The sequence below is a fragment of the Globicephala melas genome, chromosome 14, assembly GCF_963455315.2.
Source record: "Globicephala melas chromosome 14, mGloMel1.2, whole genome shotgun sequence".
In the NCBI taxonomy this organism is placed as follows: domain Eukaryota; kingdom Metazoa; phylum Chordata; class Mammalia; order Artiodactyla; family Delphinidae; genus Globicephala; species Globicephala melas.
Window position 1 is genome coordinate 41745826 of NC_083327.1, and position 19146 is coordinate 41764971.

Below are 19146 nucleotides of genomic sequence, written 5' to 3' on the forward strand. Positions count from 1 at the left end.
TCATTCTCAAGATTGCTTTGGCTATTCGGGGTCTTTTCTGTTTCCATACAAGTTGTGAAAATTTTTGTTCTAGTTCTGTGAAAAATGCCAGTGGTAGTTTGATAGGGATTGCATTGAATCTGTAGATTGCTTTGGGTAGTAGAGTCATTTTCACAATGTTGATTCTTCCAATCCAAGAACATGGTATATCTCTCCATCTATTTGTATCATCTTTAATTTCTTTCATCAGTGTCTCATAATTTTCTGCATACAGGTCTTTTGTCTCCTTAGGTAGGTTTATTCCTAGGTATTTTATTCTTTTTGTTGCAATGGTAAATGGGAGTGTTTTCTTGATTTCACTTTCAGATTTTTCATCATTAGTGTATAGGAATGCCAGAGATTTCTGTGCATTAATTTTGTATCCTGCTACTTTACCAATTTCATTATTAGCTCTAGTAGTTTTCTGGTAGCATCTTTAGGATTCTCTATGTATAGTATCATGTCATCTGCAAATAGTGACAGCTTTACTTCTTCTTTTCTGATTTGGATTCCTTTTATTTCCCTTTCTTCTCTGATTGCTGTGGCTAAAACTTCCAAAACTGTGTTGAATAAGAGTGGTGAGAGTGCGCAACCTTGTCTTGTTCTTGATCTTAGTGGGAAAGGTTTCAGTGTTTCACCATTGAGGACGATGTTGGCTGTGGGTTTGTCATATATGGCCTTTATTATGTTGAGGAACGTTCCCTCTATGCCTACTTTCTGCAGGGTTTTTATCATAAATGGGTGTTGAATTTTGTCAAAAGCTTTCTCTGCATTTATTGAGATGATCATATGGTTTTTCTCCTTCAATTTGTTAATATGGTGTATCACGTTGATTGAATTGTGTATATTGAAGAATCCTTGCATTCCTGGAATAAACCCCACTTGATCATGGTGTATGATCCGTTTAATGTGTTGTTGGATTCTGTTTGCTAGTATTTTGTTGAGGAGTTTTGCATCTATGTTCATCAGTGATACTGGCCTGTAGTTTTCTTTCTTTGTGACATCCTTGTCTGGTTTTGGTATCAGGGTGATGGTGGCCTCATAGAATGAGTTTGGGAGTGTTCCTCCCTCTGCTATAGTTTGGAAGAGTTTGAGAAGGATAGGTGTTAGCTCTTCTTTAAATGTTTGATAGAATTCGCCTGTGAAGCCATCTGGTCCTGGGCTTTTGTTTGTTGGAAGATTTTTAATCACAGTTTCAATTTCAGTGCTTGTGATTGGTCTGTTCATATTTTCTATTTTTTCCTGATTCAGTCTTGGCAGGTTGTGCATTTCTAAGAATTTGTCCATTTCTTCCAGGTTGTCCATTTTATTGGCATAGAGTTGCTTTTAGTAATCTCTCATGATGTTTTGTATTTCTGCAGTGTCAGTTGTTACTTCTCCTTTTTCATTTCTAATTCTATTGATTTGAGTCTTCTCCCTTTTTTTCTTGATGAGTCTGGCTAATGGTTTATCAATTTTGTTTATCTTCTCTTGGAACCAGCTTTTAGTTTTACTGATCTTTGCTATCGTTTCCTTCATTTCTTTTTCATTTATTTCTGATCTGATTTTTATGATTTCTTTCCTTCTGCTAACTTTGGGTTTTTTTTGTTCTTCTTTCTCTAATTGCTTTAGGTGCAAGGTTAGCTTGTTTATTCGAGATGTTTCCTGTTTCTTAAGGTAGGATTGTATTGCTATAAACTTCCCTCTTAGAACTGCTTTTGCTGCATCCAATAGATTTTGGGTCGTCGTGTCTCCATTGTCATTTGTTTCTAGGTATTTTTTGATTTCCTCTTTGATTTCTTCAGTGATCACTTCGTTATTAAGTAGTGTATTGTTTAGCCTCCATGTGTTTGTATTTTTTACAGATCTTTTCCTGTAATTGATATCTAGTCTCATAGCGTTGTGGTCGGAAAAGATACTTGATACAATTTCAATTTTCTTAAATTTACCAAGGCTTGATTTGTGACCCAAGATATGATCTATCCTGGAGAATGTTCCATGAGCACTAGAGAAAAATGTGTATTGTGTTGTTTTTGGATGGAATGTCCTATAAATATCAATTAAGTCCATCTTGTTTAATGTATCATTTAAAGCTTGTGTTTCCTTATTTATTTTCATTTTGGATGATCTGTCCATTGGTGAAAATGGGGTGTTAACGTCCCCTACTATGAATGTGTTACTGTCGATTTCCCCCTTTATGGCTGTTAGTATTAGCCTTATGTATTGAGGTGCTCCTATGTTGGGTGCATAAATATTTACAGTTGTTATGTCTTCTTCTTGGATCAATCCCTTGATCATTATGTAGTGTCCTTCTTTGTCTCTTCTAATAGTCTTTATTTTAAAGTCTATTTTGTCTGATATGAGAATTGCTACTCCAGCTTTCTTTTGGTTTCCATTTTCATGAAATATCTTTTTCCATCCTCTTACTTTCAGTCTCTATGTGTCTCTAGGTCTGAAGTGGATCTCTTGTAGACAGCAAATATATGGGTCTTGTTTTTGTATCCATTCAGCCAATCTGCGTCTTTTGGTGGGAGCATTTAGTCCATTTACATTTAAGGTAATTATCGATATGTATGTTCCTATTCCCATTTGCTTAATTGTTTTGGGTTCGTTATTGTAGGTCTTTTCCTTCTCTTGTGTTTCTTGCCTAGAGAAGTTCCTTTAGCAGTTGTTGTAGAGCTGGTTTGGTGGTGCTGAACTCTCTCAGCTTTTGCTTGTCTGTAAAGGTTTTAATTTCTCCATCCAATCTGAATGAGATCCTTCCTGGGTAGAGTAATCTTATTTGCAGGTTTTTCTCCTTCATCACTTTAAATATGTCCTGCCAATCCCTTCTGGCTTGCAGAGTTTCTGCTGAAAGATTAGCTGTTAACCTTATGGGGATTCCCTTGTGTGTTATTTTTCCCTTGCTGCTTTTAATATGCTTTCTTTGTATTTAATTTTTCACAGTTTGATTAATATGTGTCTTGGCATATTTCTCCTTGGATTTATCCTGTATGGGACTCTCTGTGCTTCCTGGACTTGATTAACTATTTCCTTTCCCATATTAGGGAAGTTTTCAACTATAATCTCTTCAAATATTTTCTCAGTCCCTTTCTTTTTCTCTTCTTCTGGAGCCCCTATAAATCGAATGTTGGTGCGTTTAATGTTGTCCCAGAGGTCTCTGAGACTGTCCTCAGTTCTTTTCATTCTTTTTTCTTTATTCTGCTCTGCAGTAGGTATTTCCACTATTTTATCCTCCAGGTCACTTATCCGTTATTCTGCCTCAGTTATTCTGCTATTGATCCCTTCTAGAGTATTCTTTATTTCATTTATTGTGTTGTTCATCATTGTTTGTTTCATCTTTAGTTCTTCTAGGTCCTTGTTAAATGTTTGTTGCATTTTCTCTATTCTATTTCCAAGATTTTGGATCATCTTTACTATCATTATTCTCAATTGTTTTTCAGGTAGACTGCCTATTTCCTCTTCATTTGTTAGGTCTGGTGGGTTTTTGCCTTGCTCCTTCATCTGCTGTGTGTTTCTCTCTCTTCTCATTTTGCTTATCTTACTGTGTTTGGGGTCTCCTTTTTGCAGGCTGCAGGTTCACAGTTCCCATTGTTTTCGGTGTCTGTCCCCAGTGGCTAAGGTTGGTTCAGTGGGTTGTGTAGGCTTCCTGGTGGAGGAGACTAGTGCCTGTGTTCTGGTGGATGAGGCTGGATCTTGTCTTTCTGGTGGGTGGGTCCACGTCTGGTGGTGTGTTTTGGGGTGTCTGTGGACTTATTATGATTTAGGGCAGCCTCTCTGCTAATGGGTGGGATTGTGTTCCTGTCTTGCTAGTTGTTTGGCATAGGATGTCCCGCACTGTAGCTGGCTGGTCGTTGAGTGAAGCTGGGTGCTGGTGTTGAGATGGAGATCTCTGGGAGATTTTCACCATTTGATATTATGTGGAGCTGGGAGGTCTCTTGTGGACCAGTGTCCTGAAGTTGGCTCTCCCACCTGAGACGTACAGCACTAACTCCTGACTGCAGCACCAGGAGCCTTTCATCCACACAGCTCAGAAGAAAAGGGAGAAAAAGTAGAAAGAAAGAGTTAGTAGAAGGAGAAAGAAAGAAAGGAAGGAGGGAGGGAGGGAGGAAGGAAGGAAGGGAAGGAAGAAAAAAAGAAGATAAAGTAAAATAAAATAAAGTAAGATAAAATATAATAAAGTTATTAAAAAATAATTATTAGGAGAAAAAAACAACGGACGGATAGAACTCTGGGACAAATGGTGGAAGCAAAGCTATACAGAGAAAATCTCACACAGAAGCATACACATATACACTCACAAAAAGAGGAAAAGGGGAAAAAATCATAAATCTTGCTCTCAAAGTCCACCTCCTTAATTTGGGATGATTCGTTGTCTAGCCATGTATTCCACAGATGCAGGGTACATCAAGTTGATTGTGGAGCTTTAATCCGCTGCTTCTGAGGCTGCTGGGAGAGATTTCCCTTTCTCTTTGTTTTCACAGCTCCCTGGGGCTCAGCTTTGGATTTGGCCCCGCCTCTGCATGTAGGTCGCTGGAGGGCATCTGTTCTTCGCTCAGACAGGATGGGGTTAAAGGAGCCGCTGATTCGGGGGCTCTGGCTCACTCAGGCCGGGAGGAGGGAGGGGCACAGAGTGCGGGGCGAGCCTGCGGCGGCAGAGGCCAGCGTGACGTTGCACCAGCCTGAGGCACGCAGTGCGTTCTCCCGGGGTAGTTGTCCCTGGATCCTGGGACCCTGGCAGTGGCGGGCTGCACAGGCTCCCCGGAAGAGGGGTGTGGGTAGTGACCTGTGCTCGCACACAGGCTTCTTGGTGGTGGCAGCAGCAGCCTTAGCGTCTCATGCCTGTCTCTAGGGGTCCGCTCTTTTAGCTTCGGCTCGCGCCCGTCTCTGGAGCTCCTTTAAGCAGCGCTCTTAATCCCCTCTCCTCGCGCACCAGGAAACAAAGAGGGAAGAAAAAGTCTCTTGCCTCTTCGGCAGGTCCAGACTTTTCCCCGGACTCCCTCCGGGCCAGCCGTGGCGCACTAACCCCCTGCAGGCTGTGTTCACGCCACCAACCCCAGTCCTCTCCCTGCGCTCCAACCACAGCCCGAGCCTCATCTCCCAGCCCCACCTGCCCCGGCGGGGGAGCAGACAAGCCTCTTGGGCTGGTGAGTGCCGGTCGGCACCGATCCTCTGTGTGGGAATCTCTCCGCTTTGCCCCACGCACCCCTGTTGCTGTGCTCTCCTCCGCGGCTCCGAAGCTTCCCCCTCCGCCACCCGTAGTCTCCACCCGCGAAGGGGCTTCCTAGTGTGTGGAAACCTTTCCTCCTTCACGGCTCCCTCCCACTGGTGCAGGTCCCGTCCCTATCTTTTTGTCTCTGTTTATTCTTTTTTCTTTTTCCTACCCAGGTACGTGGGGGGTTTCTTGCCTTTTGGGAGGTCTGAGGTCTTCTGCCAGCGTTCAGTAGGTGTTCTGTAGGACTTATCCCACGTGTAGATGTATTTCTGGTGTATCTGTGGGGAGGAAGGTGATCTCCACGTCTTACTCTTCCGCCATCTTCCCGGAAGTGATCAAGATTAATTCTTTGTGCATTGATTTGTTTGCAAATATTTTCTCCCATTCTGAGGGTTGTCTTTTCGTCTTGTTTGTAGTTTCCTTTGCTTTGCAAAAGGTTTGAAGTTTCATTAGGTCCCATTTGTTTATTTTTGTTTTTATTTCCATTACTGTAGGAGGTGGATCAAAAAAGATCTTGCTGTGATTTATGTCAAAGAGTGTTCTTCATATGTTTTCCTCTGAGAGTTTTATAGTGTCCAGACTTACATTTAGGTCTCTAATCCATTTTGAGTTTATTTTTGTGTGTGGTGTTAGGGAGTGTTCTAATTTCATTCTTTTACATGTAGCTGTCCAGTTTTCCTAGCACCACTTATTTAAGAGAGTGTCTTTTCTCCATTGTATATACTTGCCTCCTTTGTGATAGATTTTTTGACGATAGGTGTGTGGGTTTATCTCTGGGCTTTCTATCCTGTTCCATTGATCTATCTTTCTGTTTTTGTGCCAGTACCATATTGTCTTGATTACTGTAGCTTTGTAGTATAGTCTGAAGTTAGGGAGTCTGATTCTTCCAGCTCTTTTTCTTTCCCTCAAGACTGCTTTGGCTATTTGGGGTCTTTTGTGTGTCCATACAAATTTTATTTGTGAATTCTATCAAACATTTAAAGAAGAGGTAACTCTCATCCTTCTCAAGCTCTTCCAAAAAACTGAAGAGGAAGGAACACTCCCAAACTCATTCTATGAGGCCACCATCACCCTGATACCAAAACCAGACAAAGATACTACAAAAAAAGAAAATTACAGACCAATATCATTGATGAATATAGATGCAAAAATCCTCAACAAAATACTAGCAAACAGAATCCAACAACATATTAAAAGGATCATACACAATGATCGAGTGGGATTTATACCAGGGATGCAAGGATTCTTCAATATACACAACTCAATCAATGTGATACACCATAGTAACAAACTGAAGAATAGAAACCATACGATCGTCTCAATAGATGCAGAAAAAGCTTTTGACAAAATTCAACACCGATTTATGATAAAAACTCTCCGGAAAGTGGGCATAGAGGGAACCTACCTCAACATAATAGAGTCCATATACAACAAACCCACAGCAAACATCATTCTCAATGGTGAAAAACTGAAAGCATTTCCTCTAAGATCAGGAACAAGACAAGGATGTCCACTTTCACCACTATTATTCAACATGTTTTGGAAATCCTAGCCACAGCAATCAGAGAAGAAAAAGAAATAAAAGGAATATGAATTGGAAAAGAAGACGTAAAACTGTCACTGTTTGCAGATGACATGATACTATACATAGAGAATCCTAAAGATGCCACCAGAAAACTACTAGAGCTAATCAATGAATTTGGTAAAGTTACAGGATGCAAAATTAATGCACAGAAATCTCTTGCGTTCCTATATACTAATGATGAAAAATTTGAAAGAGAAACTAAGGAAACACTCCCCTTTACCATTGCAACAAAAAGAATAAAATACCTAGGAATAAACCTACCTAAGGAGACAAAAGACCTGTATGCAGAAAACTGTAAGACACTGATAAAAGAAATTAAAGATGATACAAATAGCTGGAGAGATATACCATGTTCTTGGATTGGAAGAATCAATATTATGAAAATGACTATACTACCCAAAGCAATCTACAGATTCAATGCAATCCCTGTCAAATTACCAGTGGCATTTTTTACAGAACTAGATACAGTGTTTTTTGTTTTGTTTTGTTTTTTTTGTGTGGAGATGCTGGGGACCGACAGATATGTTTTTTAAGAGCTCCTTAAAGCAGTGATGTGGTAGATTTGTTGAAGTCATTCTTGAGGGAGGGAGACCGGTTAGGAACTTACTGCAGTAGTACTTGGTAGCAGTGAAAATGAGGGAAGAGTGACTAGTTTTAGGGCTATAAGGATGATAAGCAGGATTAGTTGTTAAATGACTATGGGAGGTGAGGGAGAGGAAGATGACCTGGACGACTCCTAGCTTCCTGTCTCCAGGGTATGGAGAAGCTGTCTCGGGTGGGTGGGGCAATGTTGAGTTTGGGACGTGAGTTTTTCCTGTAGGACGTTCTAGTGGAGACGTCCGGTAGGCAGCCAGCTATATGGGTCTGCACTCAGCGTGGCAGTCCTGGATGGAAATTTATATTTGAAGCTGCATAGGATCGAAAATGACGGCAAGGGTGTTGATGAGATGGTCAAGAGACAGTGTGCAGGGTGAGAACAGCAATACATTAAGGTCACGAAACACCAGTGAGCTTAGATCTAAGTCAAATGCAGGGTAACAGGAGCCTGCAAAGGAGATTGAGAAAGTATGTCCAGAGGTAGGGGTCGAACTGGGCAGGGGTGTGGGGCTGGTGTCATGAAAGCCAAGAATTGAGAGTCCAACACCTTAGAGAGGGGAGGACGGAAAGTTCATGAACATGAGCCCAGCTGAGAGGCCACCGAACCCGGCAAGGGGTGCCTGGTAACCACGTCTGAACCTGGGCAAGAATGCGAAGCAGGCGCTCGCTATGTGTAGCCTTGATATTCTGCCCCCCTACATTCGGGATTTCCATTGTTCCTCCTCGTCCTTCAGAAGCCCAGCACTGTATCCTCAAAGTCTATTCTCACATGGTATATTCAACTCAAATAGTAGCTGAAAGTGTTACTCTGGGGAATACATGTCTCATCAGTGGTAAGAAAAAAGGCTGGGCTTCCCTGGTGGCGCAGTGGTTGAGAGTCCTCCTGCCGATGCAGGGGACACAGGTTCGTGCCCCCGTCCGGGAGGATCCCACATGCCGCGGAGTGGCTGGGCCCATGACCCATGGCCGCTGAGCCTGCGCAAAAAAAAAAGGCTTAAGATTTAATGGTGGAATTTCAAACAGATAGTTTTAAATGTAGGGTTGTTTTTGTTTTTTTTCTGATTCTGACTCTCTTTTTCATTGTCCAAACTTTTTCTTTTTTTATATTAGCTATCTATTTTATACATATTAGTGTATATATGTCAATCCCAATCCCCCAATTCATCCCCCCCAACCGCTTTCCCCACTTGGTGTCCCTTAAATGTAGGGTTTTTGAGTTGGAAAGAGGTTTAGCATGTCTGTATCAGTCCAACTGCCTTCAGTTCCATCAGATAAAAATTGAGAGTTAATTACAGAAATTACTTGCCAGGCACTGTGCTAAGTGCCACTTGTACACCAGCAAGTGAACCTCAACTCCCTGTGGTTGGGTAGCTTTAGGGTGAGTGGAGAAGACAGGCACTTATACACTAACTTCAGTACACCGACAGGTAAAAGGGAGCATGGAGAGGTTATAGAAAGTCTTCTGGAGAAGGTGGTAACTCAGGGAAGGAGTGGGGGCAGGTGAAGAAGGTTACAGGTAGAAGGAACAGCCTCAGATATGCAGGGAACCGCAGGCACTTTCACTCGCTAGAAGCTAAGGCATCTAAGGAATGCAAGAGATGAGGAGGGCCCTGAACGTTGTGCTGCAGGTCGCTGACCTTCGGGTGTGAGGGATGAAGGAGATGGAACAGGTGAGGTTGATCTCAGCTTCCTGGCTTGGGGAACTCAGGGGATGATGCCACCATTCACTAAAATGGGGACTAGCTGAGAGCAGTTTCTTGTGGGGAGGGAGAAAGTGAGGTGCTTGTGGGACATCAAAGTGGGATATACCCCGAAGAGATGAATGAGTTAGTTGTGAGCTCAGGGGGAGAGTCTGGGCTAGAGAGGAAAAACAGACGCAGAGATTCAGTGATCTGTTCAATATCAAAGCTGGTTGGTGGCAAGCCCTGGCCTGGGGAAGGGAGGAAGGTAAGGATTGAGAGCTCAGGCTCTGGAAGCTGCCTGCGTGGTGTAAGTCCCTCTTCTTCCACTTACTTGACATGCGACCTGGAGTAGGTTAAGCAATCAGAGCCCCATAGTCCTCCCTTGTAAAATGGGGTGTATTGTTTCCTATTGCTACAGTCTTCAAACAGCACAGATCTATTATCTTACAGTTCTGGCATCTGTAGTCTGGAAACAGAGCTAAAATCAAGGCAGGGCTGTGTGTTCCTTCCGGGGAGTCTAGGGGAGGATCTGTCCTTTGCCTTTTCCAGCCTTTATAAGCTGCTTGCATTCCTTGGCTTGTGACGCCCCCCTTCAGCAGAAGCATCGTGTTACCTCTGCTTCTAGCATCACATCTTCTCTGACACACCTGCTTCTCTCCTTCCCTTGTAAGGAAGAGTAGATTGGAGGGGAGAATTGGGAGTTTGTTTTTGGTCATGTGAAGTTTGCTATGCCTGTCAAACATCTAAGTGGAGATCTGTTAAGTAGGCAGTTTGAGTTCAGAAGAGAGGCCTGGGTGGAGCCATGAGATGCAGTGAGGGAAGTTACTTCAGAGGTCTTTACCCACAGGGGGTTTCAGTGTTTAGAGATGAAGATGATGAGAAGAAACTAGCAGAGGAGACTGAGAAGGAGCCATCAGTGAGAAAGGAGGAGAAAGAGTCATGTGTTGGAAGCTGAGCGCAGAAAAGTTTAAGGAGCGAGTGATCATGTCAAATACTGGTAGATACTATTATTATTACAATTCACCACACTATATTCTCGTACTCTGGGGGAAATCTATTTCCAGAAGACCTCTGAAATTAGTTTGAGGAACCATTTCTAACATCACCTTTGTTGTCAAATGAAGTTCTACTGCAGGGCCCAGGGCACTGGGCTGTTAGACACGGCGCCCGAAGGAAGGCCTGGTGAGGTAGCAGAAGTGCACCATCGTCAACAGTTTTGTCACTGGCCCTGTCAGTGCGCTCGCCAGAAGCCCAGCTGCCCTCCTGGAGTGAGCCTGGTGAGGGATGGCTGTGGATGCTGTAAAATCTGTGCCAGGCAACCAGGGGACACCTGCAACGAAGCTGACCTCTGCGACCCCCACAAAGGGCTGTACTGTGACTACTCAGCAGACGGGCCTACGTACGAGACTGGAGTGTGTGCATGTAAGTGTCTCCTTCTGCACTGGCTGGCGAATGTGGAGTCTAGACAGGGTTTTTGCCTGCACTTGTTACTTTGGAATAATCAGCTTAATGTGACTAAATAAGAGGTGGGTTTAGTTTCCATGCACCAGTGAGACTAGCCTTCTCATGTTGGACACCATGTGAAATGAGCAGATGTTACACGCACATTCAGAAACCTGTTACTTTTATTGCATTGAAATGATCTTGCAGTTCTTCTCAGGTAATTGCTTTTAATGATAAAAATAGGAGAAATTATGTAAACGGCCTGACTCATTAAAGTGCCACAAATGACAGCTTTTGTTAATACTGTCAGAAGCAATCTGAATTCAACCTTTTCTGTGACTAAAAAATAATCTTTTTTAAAATGTAAGGATGTATATCTAGTATTCAGACATACAGCTTTAATCTCAGTCTTCCCAACTAACCGTCAAGTTACTGTACTTTAAAATTTTATTTTATTTTATTTTTGGCTGTGTTGGGTCTTCGTTGCTGCACACGGGCTTTCTCTAGTTGCAGCGAGCGGGGGCTACTCTTCGTCGCGGTGAGCGGGCTTCTCACTGCGGTGGCTTCTCTTGCTGTGGAGCACGGCCTAGAGCTCGCAGGCTCTAGAGGGCAGGCTCAGTGGCTGTGGCGCATGGGCTTAGTTGCTCCACAGCTTGTGGGATCCTCCCGGACCAGGGCTCGAACCCATGTCGCCTGCATTGGCAGACGGATTCTTAACCACTGCACCACCAGGGAAGCCCAAGTTACTGTACTTTTTACTGAGGCACATTTGTAAATAGAAGGTAGGGGCACCCCACATCACAACAGGATCCTCAGCTTTATGGGCCTCAGCTCTGGAGACCGCTTGAGACCATCTAAACCTATGCCTTGCCAATAATTCAGGATACCGATTTATTGAGGATTAAAAAAAAAATTTCTAAGGGAAGAGAAATACTCATGTCAGCTGGGTGGTTAAGTTACTCTGTAGAAAAGTCTAAGTGGGAAGGAAAACTACTAGCAGAAGTTTGGTTGTAAGTATGGAATGAGAGCACATCTCTGGAGTTGGACTGAATGTGTGGAACAGTTCAAGTTGATAGCCTGATGCCCCTGTCAGCACTTGACTATTGTATATTGGTTAAGAATGTAGGCTCTGGGTTCAAATTCTGAGTTCTGTCTGCTGAGTGACCTTGATCAAGTTGCTTAACCTCTCTGTGCCTCAGTTATATTATATGTACTTCCTATTTTATAGTTGTTAGGAGGATCAATTGAAATGAAGACACAAAACCCAAAACACCTAACACAATATCTGGTATGTAGTAAATTCTCAAAAATGTTAGCTATTACTTATGGAAATTCAACAGGAAAAACGTGATCTATCAGACTCTGGCATTCAGGATACCCCTTTCTCCCAAACAGTGCCAGGCAAGGTATTTCATTAACCTAACAAACACTTAGTGAGCATCCACTACTGAGCTAGACACTGTGACCAGCAGGTGGGGACACAACAGGGAAAAAAGAGATACAGGTCCTGCCCTCGTGGAGTCAAAGTTTATTGTGTCAGACAGATCTTTCCACAAGTAATTTTGTGTACAATGTGATGAGTATTGTAACAGAGCACAGCCATGAGGATGGGGGTGGGGATGATCTCTAACTGGGGTCACAAACTATGGCTCAGGGACCAAATCCGCCCCACAGTCTGTTTCTGTAAATAATGTTTTATCAGAGAACAGCCACACCAGTTCAGTTACATATAGTCTGTGGCTGCTTTACAATAGCAGGGTCTAGTAGTTGCAACAGAGACCGAATGGTCTATAAAGGCTTAAGATATAACTTTACAGAGAATGTGCTGATTCATCATTATAGAACAATGGTTTTTAAACTTTTTTTTGGTCTGAGGATCCCTTTAGTCTTAGAAATTAATGAGGAACCAAAGAGCTTTTGTTTATATGAGTTACCTCTTGGTATTTAATGGATTAGAAATTTAAAAATATTTACTAATACGTTTAAAAATAACAAACCCATTGCAAATTAGTAAGAATAATATATTATTTGTGAAAAAATTTTACTTTAAAAACAAAGAAATTAGAGAAGAGTGGAAGTGGAATTGTTTTACATTTTTGCAGATCTCTCTAATGCCTAGCTTAACAGAAGATAGATTCTTACATCTGCTTCTGCATTCAATATATTGCTATATGTTGTTTTAGTTTGGAATATATGAAGGGATTCCAGCCTCACACAGATACGTTGTTGGAAAAGGAAGGAATATTTTAACAGACTTTTCAGATAATTGTGAATATTCTTTTTTCATATTATATTAAAACTTGAGAAGTGGAGTTTCTTAAAAATTAGCTGCATCACTGCTAATCGTGTGGAATCGGAAACCAAATCAATGACCTTTTCAGACTCTGTGACATTAAAATACTTTCCTCTATTCAAAGACCCACTTGGAATGGGGCTTTTCCTCGAGTATAATTTTGTAATACCATGCACTGGTTATCTGGAAAATACCAGTTTGGAGCAATGGGTTATATGGATATTTTAAAAAATCACATTAGTTAGTACCAAAATTATCAGAAAAGTCTACATATTGGGTAGCTATAAAGATCTCAGGGGTGGACACAAATTTTCTAAAATTCTAATTTTTGCTCAAAAGCTTAAATTCTGTTACTGGCAACAAGTACTGTCAGTTGTTTTCCTTGAAGTGACAGGCTCGTTTCGTTGATTTTCAAGAAAATGTCTGCCAAATACCCAAGTCTGAATAACCATGAGGTATCCGTCAAGCATCTCTTCAGGGGAAATTACCACTAAAAAAGTGGTTACTTCGGCACACAACCCAAACAATAACATAGGTGCTTTTCCTCGAGATAACTATTGTACTTTGGTACACTATCTAGAGAAAGGCTCTATGTAACTTCCTGTTTTGTCACACAGAATATTAAAAAGACATGTATATTTGATCACTCAGATTTAATAAAATTAGTAATTTTTACTGTGTCATTAAGGACATTCTTAGGTAGAGCTAAGAACTGTAAAAAACAGTACGTTTATGTATGTATGGCAAGGAAAAATAGTGACTAACCTGTACAGTTTGATTCACGCTGAAGTGTCAGCAGCAGTTTTAGCCACTGCTGCTTTTGCACCATCAGCACAAATGTCAACACAGTGAAGTCAGTCACATCTTAGTATTCTGAAAAGGTTTTGACCTTCCAGTTCTGTGAAAGGTCATCAGCTACTGTGCAGTATTGTAAACAATTTATGATTTCTTCACCCATTCACTTATCCTAACTCCCTAGGAATATATCCTAGCCTGTTGGGCATCTGGGGATATCTGTCTCACCAGCCATCAACCCAGCTCTGAGGTTTACAGTCATTATCCCAGTTCTATACTCATAGTGATTTTTTATTAACTTTACTCAAGAACAGGGAACAGGGTCTTAATTTTGAAGGCGACTACTCAGGGCTGATAATCTACGATATAATGAAAATGTCTAATTTTCACTTTTTTTTTTTTTTTTTTTTTTTGCGGTACGCAGGCCTCTCACTGCTGTGGCCTCTCCCGTTGCGGAGCACAGGCTCCGGATGCGCAGGCTCAGCGGCCATGGCTCACGGGCCTAGCCGCTCCGCAGCATGTGGGATCTTCCTGGACTGGGGCACGAACCCGTGTCCCTTGCATCGGCAGGCGGACTCTCAACCACTGCGACACCAGGGAAGCCCTCATTTTCACTTTTTACAGATGTTCTGTGAAGGGGGTTTCACATGTGGCCTAAAAAATTGAGAACTATATCTCATAAAGGAGATAGCAATTTCCTCTATGGTTTATAACTGAAGTCTAGACTATCAGTTATGGCTTCTTTGGTGATTTTGCTCTTCTCTCTTTTCAGACCTTGTAGCTGTGGGATGTGAGTTCAACAGGGTACATTATCATAATGGCCAAGTGTTTCAGCCCAATCCCCTGTTTAGCTGCCTCTGTGTGAGTGGGGCCATTGGATGCACACCTCTGTTCATACCAAAGCCGGCTGACAGGCACTGCTCTAGGGCTAAAGGTGGAAAGAAGACTGATCAGTCAAAATGTGGCCTGGGGTCATCACAACAGCAGCTGTCAACAAGCTACAAAACAATGCCAGGTACTCATAAGTAGAACTGTCTCTCATGTATGACTTCGCCTGGTTTTCTTTCCTTTTATGTACCACAGGAACTAAGGAGGTACTTACTGATTGGTGATCAGAGTGAGATTTAGTTTGAGTGTGCCACCATGCTCAGTCTCTACCTCAGGCAGGTATGCTCTGAGTATCTGTAAATGGAACTTTATGATGTTTTAGATTTTTTCCTTTTTTTTTGGCCGCGCAGCTCATGGGATTTCAGTTCCCTGACCAGGGATTGAACCCACGCGACGGCAGAGACAGCACTGAATCCTAACCACTAGATCACTAGGGAACTCCCCAAATATTCCAGTTTTTGAAAGCTCTACTAGGTCAGGAAAACTCTTACTACCTCTACTTATTTCCATTTAACCTCTTCTCAGGCAAACTGACCAAATATTATCCACATGTACCCTGGCCTGGAAAAACTTTTATCTGTATTGTTCTATTATGGGCAAGAAGTATGAACCATCCAGTTCCAAAAATGTCCAAAGGCAACTTTTCCATATGGTAAAAGCAGAAATGGAAGGCTATGATCAAAAATATTTGAGGGTACATTGATTTGTAAACATTTCTAAAAAGAGATAAAACTAATGTAAAATTACCCTTTCATTCACTGAAAATGAAGCTTAACAATTACCAACTTCTCTAAATAAATGTGCACACAGGCATTTTTAAGTAGGTTACCCAGGTATGTGTGTAGTCAGAAACTTGTAATGAGAATCTTTATTACTCACCTGGAGCACCTGGCCATTTACAGTTGGCATCAGTATATTCACAAACCTTACAGTTTGGTCTGCTCTAAGCTAGCACCTTATTTAGGTGCCAAGGCTTTTTGGGGACAGGAGTTTCAAAAATGCCAGCAGATGAAGCACAGGTGAGGAAGGACTCAAAAAGGGCAATATTGATGCCTGGTTATTATTCACATCTGTGCTTTCATCCAGAAATTAAGAATGCCTTTTTCTTGAAATTTGGAGCTTAGTAAATGAAAGATGCCATGGAAATATGGAATACTTATGTATGCTAAAGACTCCTAAATTCACTTATGTGGATAGTTAATAAAAGCAACTATAATCAGAGAAATGAGTCTTAGATCTTTAAAAACGAATTCTTAAAGGAACATCCTCTGGGATTCCAATTATGCCAATTCAAAAAACTTTAACAGGTTACGGCAAATCGGCATTCACCATCCGTGGTTTTCAGCTAACCGCTCTAAAAGTTTTGAAAATATAAGTCAAATTGTTTTTTTTAACAAATGTACAAGAACAGTTGATTTTCTGCATTGGATCTTGGTGACCCAGTGTTAAGTTCTTAGAACCCATGCGTGAACCTCCCTGGTGAGACCACCGTAGAACAGCAGTTGTCCCCAAGGCCAGGCCTTTGGGTCACGGTCAAGTTGGTCTCATTTGTGAAGTCAGAGCAGTTTCAGTGGATTCAGTTGGAACCTGGTTGGAGGAGGCGTCAGATGGTCATTCTTAGTGGTCAGTACTTTGCTACAGAAAATGAGAAAATCTCCCAAGTGCGCTCTAGTAATTAAAATATAGGCCTAGATATGTTTAAAAGGAAGTATATGTTCAGTCTAATGTCTCTCCTCTGCTTAACTTTGAAACTGTACTTATGGGCCCAAACAGGAGTTTGCTTTCAAAGTTGAGCACAATGACACACACATACTTTAAGATATATTTGTGATAGTAATTTATATACTTAATTCCAGACAGTCTACAGTTGGAATCTAGCTTTTGCTTTGTCAGCAGGAAGCATGCAATGACATAATGCCCCTATGCTTTTCTCACTGCTCACCGAACACTGAACTTGTACTTTGAAAATTTCTTCTAGTTTTCTTGCCCTTTAATGAATGTTAAGCAATTGCTGAACTGCAGCTCTTGGCTTAACTCTAAGCGGGGTTCTTGGTAATATGATAATCTAACCTACCTTTATTTATTGCAGATGCATGCCAAGCTTTTAACCTGCTTCCTGCGCTGAGGTCTTTAAACTGTTGTCTACCTTCCAGGTATCCCCATTTTTCTGCTTCCTCTCCCTCAGTTCTGTGTGCAGTGGCAAGATCCTACTGTAATAACACTGACAACAGTATCAAAGTATCACTTTATTCAAAGACAGCACATACTTCAAAGTGACTCTTCCCTATCAAGAAGGCATTTTTTTGAGGGGGGGTGGGTGGTTCCTTTTTAAATTGACATTTTAATGTAGGCTGAATTTTGCTGTGTTAATTGCAGACTCAAATCTCCACCTTACTCCCAAAGCACCCACTTTAGGATGCATATTAACCTGAAGGAAATGCTTTGAGACAATGAACCAATTAGTAGTTTGCTTAAAATGAACCAAGTGCCTGATTCATTCATGAGCAGAACAAGAGGGAAGCTCCCCATGGATTTACAAGATGGAAGAATTATTATGCACTCTTTATATTTTCATTATTCACCCCCTTCCCCTCCCTTGTTTCTCCTAAGCTGCAGGCAGGGGAGGGGGGCTCTGCCTATCCAACCCACTCACCCATAGATCCGTCCATGCATTCCAAAGTGATATGAAATGTCTAGACAACAGAGGGAATACCATAGGCCTGATACCATAGGGAATGTAATAGTTAAGCTGACTGAATAAAATGGATTGCACATTTTTCATGACTTAGTATAAGTATTTAGATTAGTTCAGTGTAACGTAGAGAATTTTCTAAAAGACTAGATTTTAAAAAGTGGAGAAGAAAATAACTGGTCTCATTGATAGCTGAATTCTCAAATGTAACTTTTGTATTTTAGATTTTAACATCACGAAATTTAACAGTAAGACCACCTTGTTCTGATTAATATCTTGAATTCCCTAATCCTACTGATGTCTGTTTCAACATCTGTTGAAAATAACATCAAGCATGAGGCAAGAACCAGGGAAAAGGCAGATATCCATCAAAGCATAAGCTTGTTTAGTACTCAGAGGATGGGCTACGCAGAAAGAAGCAAATGGGTACTTTACTCAGTTTTTCAAAGATAAAGTATTTTTATTCCTCCTAAGATACTGCACTGTAATACTTGATTGAAAGATAATTTGGGGAGTGGGAAAAAGAGAATAATTAGACCATAAGCTTATTTTATTCTGAATTACTTTATATAAAGTTCAGATCTATTAACTATTAGCTTAAAAATAATGATTAAAAATTATCTACCTACATGAATACATATATATTTATACACATGCACTCCCTCCTCCTTTATTTTAGCTTATAGGAATCTCCCACTTATTTGGAAAAGAAAATGTCTTGTGCAAGCAACGAAGTGGACCCCTTGCTCCAGAACATGTGGGATGGGCATATCTAATAGGGTAACCAATGAAAACAGCAACTGTGAAATGAGAAATGAGAAAAGACTGTGCTACATTCAGCCTTGTGACAGTAATATATCAAAGACAGTAAAGGTAAAGTTTAAGTAGATTTAACTTCATGATAATTCAATATTGAAACTCCTGAAAAGTATGTGTGTGTCTATGTATGTGTGTGTTTTGGAAGTGTTTATTAATAAAACCACTTCATTATAACTCTTAAAGTCAAACTATCTTGGAGGAAAGCAGATATTAACTGCACTTTGTGGGAAAAATTTCACCAAGCAGAGAGGTAATGTTAGGGTATCTAGAATCAACAGGTTAACAGCTTACTAGTGTGGGTCTTGATCAGCCTGATTTGTTGGGGCACCCCACCATGTATATTGTTTTTCCAGAGAGGATCCTTTTCAGATTCTACCTTCTTTTTCCTATATTAATTTTATGTAGTGGAATCAGAGCAATTGATAAAAGATTTTGGTTGCTACATCATAATTATAAAAACATTAGGAACATCAGAGAAGTTCTGATCTTATGTATCACCAACTTGGAGAGGGAACCACACTATTTCCAAAATGCTTTGCTTAGCTACTACTTGCCAAAGGACTATGATACAATAATACATACTCTTGGTATAACTAGAGCTGGTCCTGCTTCTGTGACTGTCTCGAGTAATTTTTAGAAATGCTACAAAACCAATCTTATCCCTAAGTAAGTTATTCCCTATCCTATTTATTAGAAAGCTGACAATTTCAAAGGGATTAAGATGTTCATTCATCTATCCATCTACTTAAAACTGTCTGAGCCATATTAGAGAATTTAAGTCTTGGCCCTTAATATTAAATAAAACAGAAATTTTCATTTATTGTGGAACTAAGTCAAGGGTAGATAGCAGAAAAACATTGGGGAGTGGGTCCTATAATATGATGGAGGAAGCACAGGGAGGACTTCCTAGGTCCTCTGGTGAGAGGGGATTTTAAAGGCAGAAAAGAAAGGGCTGGATGTCACTAAATGGCAACTATTAATGCCCTGAAATTATATCTGTGTATTTATGTAATAGTCCACAAAGTATCGCTTTTCTGAACTACTGTAATCAAGTTTAAAGAGTGACTTCTTAACGTTATATATCTTTTCAGATCCCCAAAGGAAAAACATGCCAACCTACTTTTCAACCTGTCAAAGCTG

The 19146-nt window shown here is 41.1% G+C and overlaps 1 protein-coding gene across 1 annotated transcript; it reads left to right on the forward strand.

Annotated features, from left to right (window-relative positions):
- The first annotated feature begins 10194 nt into the window (after positions 1-10194).
- Positions 10195-17995, forward strand: CCN6 (cellular communication network factor 6). The gene is made up of 4 exons (XM_060283512.2): positions 10195-10498; positions 14380-14622; positions 16585-16648; positions 17867-17995. The coding sequence occupies exons 1-4, from the start codon at positions 10195-10197 to the stop codon at positions 17871-17873; spliced, it is 618 nt and encodes a 205-aa protein (XP_060139495.1). The 3' UTR covers positions 17874-17995.
- Positions 17996-19146: the final 1151 nt, after the last annotated feature.